Here is a 12,234-nt window from a genome sequence, read left to right on the forward strand (position 1 = left end):
CACTCAACAAAACAAACAAAATAATAGAGGAATTCATGCCTGAAAAACTCTTAGCAATGGAAATGTTTTAATTACCAGTCCACTTGAAAATGCATTGATGCACTTCAAAGGAGGAAAATCCATACAATTAGCATGTTTTGAATGAAGGAAATTATCATATCATATTTTTTTCTGTTTCGTTGTATTTTAATGCGACCTTCCACCAATAAAGGTCAATAAGCTTCATCCATTATAATTTCCAATAAAATCCATTTACTTGAGCAAATTTCTTAGTATTTTCCAACAATTTCCAAGAGCTTTTCTATATATTTTTTTCTCCTTTAAGGAACTTTCTCTATTGAAATTCATTAGGATAGAAATTTTACCTTATTCTCTTGAACATAATGGATAATGGGAAAAAAGGTCAACGGATGAAGAGCATCACAGAGAACAAAAAGAATCCATAATAAACAACTCCTTGTTATATAATATACCTCCTCCATTTATCCCCCATAACTTTCCAAAGGAATTTATAAATTAAAACATTCTCATATAGTTCATCTTCTTGTGCAATTGCGGGATGAAATGTAAATATTATTTGAAGAATTTCTCAAAGATTCATCGTGAGTATAAAATTACGCAAAGAAAAATTCCTCCGCTTATTCCCCGCACATTCATTTGAGGGCCTTCAATTGGGGCGAACGATCAGAGCAGTGAGAGTTTAGGGGCCCATTAAATACTCTGTACACTCAACCACATCATATTTCTTCTGTTTTTTTTTATCTTGCTCGTACCATGCGTCTTCCCCAGATTGTCTTCGACTTTAGCAATAGTATAAAATTGTGCAATACAGCGGCATAGAATTCAACCACACGAGGCTTAAACTTTTTCCTGAATAACTTTTATTTTTTTGCCCAATCGAAACATTCAACCGCAGCGCAATGGAAATAATTTATTGGGACACAATCGTGGGGGGATTTTTTTATTACATATTTTTCAACCGCCTCTCAATCAAATGCACATAAATGCTTCAACAAATCTCCAATTTGCAGTAAATTGTTTGAACAAAATTGCTATTTAATGCAGAAAAGTCAAATGTAAAGCACATCAAGAGCTTTCAAACTTGCTTGTTCAAATTGGTTGTTAAAATTTTTATTATGCCTTCTGTACTATTAATTTTACAAAATTCTATGAAGGGGTTTCGCAATGAAATGTCTATTAAGATCGTTGAATTGTTTATATTGTAAATTTGGTTGTTAAAAGATATTTTATTTAATCGTTCTGTGGAATTTATTTTCTCAAATTTAAGAATGATTTTTTATGCTTAAAAATTCTGGTTTGAAAATGAGATATAATTCGATGCATAAAAAGATCTTTTCTTCTTTTTTAATTACTGATAAAGTTCCTAAAGGAGCTCACACGTTCTTGTATGAGAAATTTTACAGAGAAATTGATAAAGTTTTGCATAATTTTGCAGAAAATCTGTAAAAAAAAGAAATCTCCTTTAGAGTTTTCTTCCCTTTCTCATTAAAATTTCTGTCACTGAAGTTAAAAAAAATCTTTTATAAAAATATAACTTTTCATTTTATTTTCCAATGCTTTTCATGCAATTTTTTACTAAATGTGTTCTCTCTTGCAATTTATTGTGACAAATCCAATTTATTTTGTTACAACATTTTTATTGTTTGCCTGTAAATATATATATTGATTTTTTTCTACTTGCCGGAGCTCCTATATGTGAAAAATAAAACACGATATCACAGAGAACGGGGGTATTACTTGATATCGTACTCAACGTTGCTTTCATAGCTCCCAAGAGATGTCAGTAAAATAATTTTCTAGTGATTCCCTAAAGTATTACCCCGTCCCATTTGTTGTGTAGAAAATCCCCTCCCTCCATGAGTTTTCTACCTTTTTAGAGCCAGGTAGAATGGAGAAAAAGGTAGAGAATGAAAATCGCAATAATTGCATTATGTGGCGCGCTAAACTCTTTGCCGACTCTGAGGCGCTTAAGGTTTATTGAGCCCTCTCGGTGGACTTGCATGACTCGCTATTATTTGCACACATCCATATCACGCAGTATGTTATCTCAAATGGAAAGCATACATAGCTGGGTCCCCGTTGTAAACACACACGGAAGCAATTAAAGCTCTCCCCGCATTTGCCCCCCACATATACCTTCGTAAAAGCCCCCTGCTGTACATCATAAACTATCAATTTTAATATCAATTTCGAGAATGAACGAACCATTGGGCCGCAGCACCCAACATTCAATGTATCGAAAACCGCGAACGTCAGTGGAGTTTGATAAGAGTTTTCTGATAGGGGAGACTCATTAGATCCCTCGAAATTACTCCCCGCAACGTAACAGAGGAGAGAGAGAGCTTTTACGATGTAATCTACGTGTTTTGCTGTTTTTGAGGGAAAATTTTTCAATGCATGCGTGGTGGCAGCAAATTAACATGAATTTAGGGAGTTTAGGGGTGTGTTTTCGTCGGGAAAGAGCTTTAAGAAAACAGAAGCCACAAAAGGGAAAGGAGGCGGCAGTAAAATGGGCATGGAAACAGAGAAAATGTGGGTGAATATCATGACATAGAATTTCTTTTTTGGGGGCAACCTACGAGCAAAATTGAAATCAAGAAGCTGCACCCAATTCTTCTGTTTGTGTCCTTTAGAATTTAGACAACAATGGGGTGGAAAATTGGGGAAAATAGGTGATGAATGTAGGTTAAATACCCATCATATCGATGGTAATCTCGTCGTAATTTGAGAGAGAGAATGAAGCCAACAAGAAGCCCTGCAGATAAAATTACCAGTCAAATGGACAAAAAAAGCAGCACAAAAGCTTGAATTCAATTAGCGAGGGAAATTTTTAGCAATTTTCCACGAAAGTTGATCAACAAACATTCAAGGAAAAAAAAGGAACATACATAAAAACACATCTGTTGAATGTCACGACTTTACAATTCAGCAGAGGGAAAAAAATAACCAACCATCAACAGCTAAAGACCATCAATTTTGTTGAGCATTGACGGGTTTAGTTTGGAAAGCACCAGTGAAAACATATGAATTTACTCATTATTCACCTGCGGGTGGATTACCCAAGGGGAATTATAGACTACAAACAATCCTCTAATTTTCTTCTTTACACTGAAATAATGAAGCATTCTTTCATCACTCCCCGCTCTCTCTCACAGAGATTTGTTACCAAATGAGCTTTGAAAGCATTGCAAGAAGTCAATTAAAATTCTTGTGAGAATTTGTAAAGAGCCAGAAATAGATCCTCAATGTACACACAGAGCAAAGCTCATGTTCTTGGAAAGGGATTTTGCAAGGCTATGCAAAAATTCATGATTTATGCAAAAATATAGGTCAAATAAATGTCAAAGTTATATACACGCCGTAATTGACCTCACACAGGTGAAATAGGTATTATTTTGCTATGACCTGTGATGCAATGTGTCACCTATAATCTAATCACATTTCCACAGTAATTAGTTATTCTCCAATCGATAAAATCCCAAAAGCTTCCCCGGCATTAGTGCAGTGGAGGCGCCAGGTGTGTGATGGGGACGCCAGGTGTTCAATGCGTCACAAAACCCTCCTCGTTTGAAATTGAAAAGCCTCCACAATCACACAATTAAATCACTTGATTCACACCTTCATTCCACAGACAAGAATTATCTCATTTTAAACCATCTAAGTGTGACAAATTTCCAAATTTTCCTTACGCACACAATTTTCCCAAACAATTCATCATCCCATTTAATTTGCTTACTTGATAAATGACTAAGAGGAATTTAATTAAAAGCATATTTTATGCTCTAGAAAGCTAAAAATGGTCAATGAAACGACGAATTCTTCCTTAAAACAATTTTTTTTTCGAATAAATTGTATAATAATCACCCAAAGAAAGCGATAAAGTTCAAAAAGTTCATAAAAACATTGAGAGATATATAGTCGATGGAGGAAATTAAATGCGGCACATGACGAATTTTCTTGATTACATACCCCATTGAACATTTATAAGAATTTTGAGCAATTAATGGGAAGAAATTGAGCAATCAAGCATTAATTTTAATTGCTCATTTTACATCTCTGTGAGCGCACCAAATACCTCATCATATACGTGATTGTATTTTAATTTAAATTACAATTTAAATTGTATATCTACATTGTATTTTATCTTGTGTCTATATGTGGTACAAAGTTCAATCTCGAATCTCATCATTTCATGGAATTTTATTGCCAAAAGGAAGCTTATTATATGTTAAGTAATTAAGCAAATACAATGATGCTCCGTTTAGCAGATTTTTTCCAATATATTGGAACATTCTCGAGGTACCAAAATTGTGAATATTGAGCTTACTTACACTTTATTACGGTGCAAGCACGTTTGCATCCGTACACATTGCCTTCTAATTTCAATCTGTCCTTTTTGCCGCCAAATCATTCCTTTTTCCCCATATTCTATATTCACCACTCGAATTCACCACTTCGAGTGCGCGCTAAATTTAAATATTATTCACAATATTGACTCAAAATTAAAATTGAAAAATACTCAAAGCGGAACATCACTGTAAATAAATTCTTTATGGCAATAAAAAGAACCTGAACACATTATCAGAGAGACAAGTTCATCAATGTCAAAAAATACAATATTCCCCACTAACGACACAACTTTATAATAAAAGAAATACTAAAGTTTTCACTTAATTGCTGATGTTTCCATAAAACAAAGCAAATTGTCTGCAGTTGGGAGAAGGAAATGCCATGAAAAATGGAAAAGACTGTCTCACAATTTGACTTGGAAATTTACCTTTACAGACTTTAATAATAAATGCGCCATTATATGCAAAAAAAAAACTTATTTAGATCTGCCTATCGTGAGCAAAAACATCGTGATCCACGTGACGCTTTTTGGCAAAAACACCCAAAGATTTTGAACTATTTTCACACAAAAAAAAAAGAAATTTCCGCAAGTTTGTAAATAAAAAGCTCAACGGAATAATTTAAAAGTAAAAATATGAATAATTGATGGTATATTGAGAGAATGTTGTTACATCGGCACGACCTCTTTATTGAGGATTTATTGTTCAAAGAGGTCAAATCATAATAAGAATGTGCAGAGTTGTGGGGAAAAGTCATTGAGGAGTCAAACAAATCAATCTCTCACTCAAATCCATGATCTCTTGACCCCCCAGTAGATTATTTGACAAAGACATATGATAGTGGAACAAATACATAGTAATGTAACAAGAAAGTCTTCCAAAATGAAGAAGCAAGAGAAATCTTGATTAATGGATGATTGCAAATTGATGAAAGAACAAGAAAAAGATTTATAAAATGAATTTAAGTGCAAAAGTTGAATTTTATCCGAAATAATCTGCCAGAAAATCCGTTAGAAAAATTATTTTTCACAGTGAAAATTAGAGCTTTTGAATAAAAAGCTTGAGATAATTTATTTAGGCTTTTTACGAAGTTATAAATTCATTGGATACACCTGAATATCATCGTCATTCAATTGATTAAAACACCTGGAAAATATTTACAAAAAAAAAAAAACAAAATGTCGCTGGAGTTGACAAATTAACCCATTTTCTTTTATCTTAACCATTTTTCTCAAATTTTGAATGGGATTCTATAAAAGAAGAAGAAGATAATTAAATTCAGAAAGAATAAATTATTTTTCCTTATTTATTTTCTATTCCTTTTTAAAAAAAAAACTTTGAAAGAAAAATGAAATTGACGCACTTCAATGAAGAAAAAAATGCACAATTCATGTCATCATCTCGAGATTGTTAGCATTTAGTTGGGATTTATTGTACTAATTAGCAAGTTTAAGTGGTTTTAAGTGCCTATTAGTGCTTTACAGCTCAAGACTTGCAGCTCTTTTAAACGTCTTAAAAACCCACACGCATGAACTTTCTTCCTTTTATGAAAGGACCCCTTCAAAAAAAAAATTAAGAAAAAAACTCTTCAAAATTTCTCTTACCGATTACTCATACAACTGGAAGCAGAGCTACTTCTCTTGTGGCCCTTTTTCGTGGCTTTGGGACTCATTGGGGCACCATCACTTGACCCATCATTGCTACTATTGTGACTCTCATTGTTCTTCTTCTTGTCCTTTTTGTGCTTTGGCACCACTACATGATGAACATCCTCCGTTGAGAGGGATTTTCTTCGTTGAGACTTGCTTCGTCGTAGAATAGTATTCAAACTCTGACGCAGGAAGGAGTCTCGCTTGAAGACACTCCCAATGGTTACAGGACGTTTGAGGTGAAAATCCTCGGGGGTTGATTTGCGGGCTTCCTTGGCCAAACTGTTGTGAATAAAGGAGTCCTGTTGGAGATCCTTGAGCACATCTTCCTGCCGATAGGGGATGTAGTGCATCTGCGGTACACCAATCGAATGGTAGCGATTGAGACCGAGAAGGGAGGAAATCCTGTCGAGATCCTCAAGATTGGTGGATGCTTCTTCGTCCGAAAGGTGATTCTTGCTTGTCTGCCAGTAGATTTGACGCAATTTCTCTTCCGTGAGATTTGCCTCAAAGGAGACAATGTGCTTTTCACGCAACACAACGGTTTCTTCTTCAGTGTCCTCGAGCATTTTGCCCCAATTTTCCAAATAATCAATTTTCATATATTGTATGTAGCGTACAAAAGTACCTTGAAAATTGGACTAAATATTTTTCTTTTGTCCGCTATATATAATTCAATCAATGCTACATCATCCAACAAATAACCATGTTTATCATCTTATTGAGAGGTCTCGTTTTTCCTTCAAGATCATCACATGTTCCCCCACAAATAACAGAAAGAGCTTTAACTTTGTGATTTACGAGTAATTAAAAGTTCGTTTTTCGCATTTATTGGGAATGAATGGGAAATAATTACGAAGAAAATATCATTCATTTGAGAAAATTATTATGTGGTATAGGTAATATTTTCCTCCTATATCATTCCATCATCAGAAATCTCTGTCATCACCTCAAATTACAACGACAAAACACACTAAACTCAATTGCAATGTGTGTTGAGTAAATAAAGAGAAAACTTTTTTCTTCCCTCCTTCAAAGTCTTTTTGCGACGACAATCTATTGACTCATTCGGTGGGCAGAGATAATTGCGTGAAAAGTGAGCAATAAAATGTCGTAAAGGGCTTTTTTTACACCATCACTATTATAGTTTTTTCTTCCTCTTCTTAACTGAAAAAAATGTTTATTTTGCGTGGAAATCTTCTCTCGAAAAAATGTCAAATTCAATGGCACTTTTTTCTTCACTTCCTTTCGCTTAGATTCTTTTTTCACTTTTGCAACTTCCACGCGCGCCAACCGGAAGTTTGTGTGATGTGTGTAATCAAAGTACATAAAGCGCTGTCGTAAAAATTCTCTCACGCACTTTTCATTTCATTAAGAGTCTCCGCACTTTTAATTTTTGGGTTTAATGAAATGAAGAAAAGAAAGAAGATGGGAATGATTCTGTGAGAGCAACACCGGCGCACTGTTTTGCCCACAGAAATCACATAGCGACTAAATCACAGCCCAAACGAGACTGGCAAAAATCTCGCGAATATTTTTAGTGTTCGCGAATTGTCACGAAAATTTTTACAACACTCTCTTGGTACGTTTCAATTATCTTCTTTTTTTTTGCAAATACACTCTCGTCTATTTTCATTCACATTCGTCAAATACTCTGGAGAGAACAACGTTGGTGCAGAGTGTGATGGTGGTGAGAGAGACCTAGTTGGGATGTCTGTCTATGCTTGGCTATGTTGGCATTATTAATATATCAACTATATCATTTGCCATTTGCTACACGCCTCTATGTGATATACACGCACGTCGTTGTCTCTTCATCGCACAAATTTTTGTCGCCTCTGGTTCCGGAATTATGTATACTATGAAATAGGATCACGCACGAATAGCACAATAATGAGGCATTCTCTCTCAATTTTTCCCATCACACTGATAACGCAGAATTCTGCATTGAATTTCAACGCAGGCACAGTGTTTGCACAAGCTTTACACACACACGGTGGAAAAAAAAGAATGGAAAATGTATGGAAAACTTCTATACAGCTGAATAAATATTTTTCCGAAATTATCTCTCTCGTTAAAATAACAGCGTTCACTATTGCGAAAGAACAGAAGAAAACCGCGAAAATTAAATACAGTAAAAATTCTCAGGTGTTTCTCAATAAATCGCGTCTTGGAGGAGGACAATCTTCCAAGTGTGCCAACCTTAAGAGTACCCTCAACAAAAGAAAACTCACGTCACGAGTCACCTGAGAGAGTTTTCACACCGATACAATTGAGGAGAGCTTTGAAAGTAAACTGATAACTGATAGGGTTTTCTGGAGTTTTTTTTTCTCTTAAGCTTTTAAGTGGAAATGATTCCAATGTTTACCTTAAGAAGTTCTTTGCAATATTTCTTTGGAAAATTATATTTATTTATTTAATTAATAATTTTTTCTTTCTTATTTCTTAACAAGAAAGATAAGCTAGGAAATTACAAGAAAAATGAAATTAAATCAAATTAAAAAAATCTTAATGTTTTCAAAAGTTTCCAGAAAATAATTCTACTTTTCCTGAATCCAAAAACCTTCCAAAATTCTTTCAATTTTAAGAATGTCTAATTTTATGATTATTTTAAATGGCTTTGTAATTGCTTTGCAAATGACTGATTAAAATAAATATTTTCCAAAACTCAAGAAAATATCTCAACAGTTTTCTGAAGAATTTACTAGAAAGGCAGTATTTCTAAATATTTAAAAAATTATTAAAGACTAGAAAAGAAATTTCCTAATTTTAGGGGCTTTCTCTATATATATTTAGCGGAAAAGCTCTGGAAAAATTCTCATTCTTTTCAGGAAATGATTAAAGATTGAAGATAAATGAGCTTATTAATTTATAGCGAAACACTTGAAATGAATTCCATGGAAAATGCTTATAAAAGAAATTTAAAAATAATCTTAGAAAAATCACAATTTCCTCAAAAGTTTCTGGATAATTATCCTACTTTTCCTGGATTCAAAAATATTCCAAACCTGTCTGTATTTTAAGATCTTTTTTTGGCTTAATTCGTTAAGTTAGAAAAGAATTTTCTTTTGCAAAAAATCTTAAATAATAAATCTTAAAAAATACTTCTTTAGAATACATTCTAAATTCTCAATCAGTTGCAATAGCTGCCACATTAACAGAAAAGTGCTGGGATTAAAAAATCCAAAGAGCGCCTTTGGCATTAGAAAACACCTGTGCGGCTAATTGAATCTCTTCCACACATTCATTTCTCGTCGCGATAAAGCCAAATTACATTGCGATAAGAAGGCAACTTGTGTCGAATATCTTATCGTCTGCAAAAAAAATTCTCTCTTTTTTTTTTGTTTTAGCTTCAAGTTTATTTTTCACTCTCACTATCTTCCCACAATTGGTTTTAGAGATTGCATCAAAGCACATATGAGAATAGAGAATAAAAATTGTTGGGTATGTGGTAATGAAGTGAGAGAGAAAAAAATCCACCCACAATATGTGATCAAAAATAATTTCTTATCTGTATGACCTTTCTCTCGCCACGATGTCATATTTTATGTGGATATTTTTCCTTCACATATTGGCAGAAAAATCGATTGAAATGATTTTTTTGGGTGGTTTTTCCCCTCACAAACGAGCAAATGCAAGGAAAATTGTCTCTTGACACGATGCCAAAAGTACCAAATTCAGAGAAATATATAGAGCAGAAGAGAGATCATCAGATGAGACTCCCCTGGATGTTCTCACTGAGAAATATTATGTAAAGGTGTAGATATACATAGGTAGCTTCTATCTCTTTTGGCGGAAAAAGCAAAGATGGGGGTGGAAAAGTAGAACGGAAGGTGGAGGAGATGATGGGTTTTAGTTTCCGCAACAAGAGGAAAAGCAAAAAAGTAAAGGAAAAAGATTAAAACTTACGGAATGTAGTCCAAGGCTGCATCCTCCGGAGGCGCTTCAACTGGCCCAAGGTGTGGTGGTAATCTGCCAAAGAGGATGAAGAGAAAATTAAAATTGGCAATTCCGGTGTGTGGATGAAATCAAGAAGTACAAATCATGCGCGAATTTAATGCCGTATAAATAGACTTTTAAAATATTATTGGAATTTCCCATTTCACTGCAGAAATTCATAAATATATCATTCAGTATATTTTTTTTTCTGCCTCCATTCTCTGTGAGTTATATATTTGATATTTTGTGACGCGCATTTTGCGAAATAAATCGCATCTGTCTCTCTCACTCACATCCCACCCTCACAACATTCCTTGCGACGGGGGTTGGTGCGGAAGTTGCTATGCGGTAGCAATTTTGCCAATTCCTGCCGCGCATTTTCCGGAAAACTCACAGAGGTCAATTGGGAAGTACGTGGCCTAGCCAAGCACACATTTTTTTACTTATTCATCTTTCATTTTCTCCGAATTTATGTGACAGGATTGACTCTTGAAAAATTTCCATTTGGAAAATTAAAAATTTCTTTTCTCTGCCAAATTTTGTCACTGCTATTTTTTTTCTTATTTAGAAATTAAGTTTTTTGGATGAAAAATTGAAGGATTTTTGTTGAAAATTTATTTGTTGAGAAATGTCTCAATTCTATTTCATGAAAAATAATTTTATTTACTCATTTTCTTTTCAAAGTTTTTTTTTATAATAAAAAAAAAAAAATGTTTTTTTTTTAATTATTCATTAAGTTCAACTTTATATTTAACCCTTTCTCTGTCTTGGGGTCATAACGTAGAACTAAAGTGAAATATAATAATTTTCTAAATATTTATAAATTTAATTGTTTTTCAAAGTTATAAATGAATTAAATTCACGCAGTGGAGGCTGAAAAAGACGTTTTTCCTGAAAAATTTCTTCTGAAAGCTTTTGGAGAATAACTAACGCGATAAAAAAGCATAGGTTTCAATGTTTCTATGTTTTACGTGGACGCGAAAGGGTTAAACGATACTAAAAGGAAATAAACCCCTTCGCGTTCATTGGGTCATACGTAGATCCAAACGTTAAACATAATGATTTTCCGAAATTTAAATTAATTTAATTAGTTTTCTAACAAAGAAAAGCGTTAAATTTACGAAAATTAGGCCAAAGAAGACATTCTAACTGAGAAATGTTTTTTGAGAGCATCCATAGAAAAAATATTGCGATAAAAGGAGCGCATGTTTAAAAGTTTCAATGTTTCACGTGGACGCTAAAGGGTTAAAAAGGACGTTATGCCGTAGGTATACGAAGATTATTATTGAACATTTCACATTTCTTTTCTACCGTTTAACAATTCTCTTCTAACTTTTGACTATAGTTTTAAAGTTTTAAGCGTTTAAAAATATTTTTTTTGATAAATTTTTAATGCAATTTTCAGCAAGAAAATATGACCTCTTAATCTATAAAGAAAAACTTAAACTTTTCAAATTTTTAGGGGTTGTTTTGACATAAAAAAAACTTTCCCTAACTACGGCACTGAGGATAATTATGAAACAACCCAATAGAAAGAAAATTTTCTTTGAATTTTTAACTTTTCAATGAAATATTTTAGAAGCTAAAAATCATTTAAATCTTTGACATTAGGTGACTTCTCTAAAAAACATTATATGTACATATATATTTTACATTCTAAAATGGTAAAGCGTACGTTCTTTGCAAACAACCCCGAAATTTCCCTCAAGAGAGATTTTGGCAAAGGCAGTGCGTAGAATTTTCCCCAATAAATATTTCCCAAAATTTCTCCCCAAAGAGGCTTATTTTCTTGTCGATATTCGAAGTATCAAAAATCACCGCGTGAATGCCAAATATGATGAATTTTGTAGGAGAATCCCCCCCCCCACCCCTTCAAATATAATCCGTGCCACGAAAAACATTTTCCTTTCCGATTATTTTGATTAATAGAAGTGTCGGAGAAATGCTGAATAAAAAGGCTTTCGTGGAATGAATATATTGAGAGATTTTCTTGTACGTTGCATAACTCAGAGAATCTTCCATTTGAATTTATGTATGTTATGTATTTACGAAATCGGAAGAGCGTATGTAATATTCTGATGCAAGAATTTATTGATTTTTCTTTACATATATTTATCTATGCTATATATACGGATGTGTGGGAATTTTCTCTGGACTGTGAAAACTTCCGTAAATCTCTCATCAAGATTGCAAAAAGATTATTTGCCCAATTGAGCGTTATTCCGATGAGTTTGATGAGGATAATAAAATTAAATCTCTCCCCAAAGGGAGGGAGT

The 12,234-nt window shown here is 33.5% G+C and overlaps 2 protein-coding genes across 3 annotated transcripts in view; both read right to left on the bottom strand.

Moving 5' to 3' along the window:
- The window catches only part of LOC129786719 (glutamate-rich protein 2), an 871,459-nt gene that overhangs the window by 371,677 nt on the left and 487,548 nt on the right, over positions 1-12,234 (bottom strand). The window lies entirely within an intron of this gene.
- The window catches only part of LOC129786659 (uncharacterized), a 40,715-nt gene that overhangs the window by 26,969 nt on the left and 1,512 nt on the right, over positions 1-12,234 (bottom strand). Inside the window, exon 2 of one of the 2 annotated variants that reach the window (XM_055821813.1) lies at positions 9,929-9,991. In XM_055821813.1, the coding sequence (XP_055677788.1) occupies positions 9,929-9,991 (63 nt within the window). Of the gene's footprint in view, positions 1-5,974; positions 8,232-9,928; positions 9,992-12,234 lie in introns of those variants that run through there. The other variant, XM_055821812.1, reaches the window with a different exon arrangement.

Source organism: Lutzomyia longipalpis, chromosome 1 (assembly GCF_024334085.1).
Source record: "Lutzomyia longipalpis isolate SR_M1_2022 chromosome 1, ASM2433408v1".
NCBI classification, from domain to species: Eukaryota; Metazoa; Arthropoda; class Insecta; order Diptera; family Psychodidae; genus Lutzomyia; species Lutzomyia longipalpis.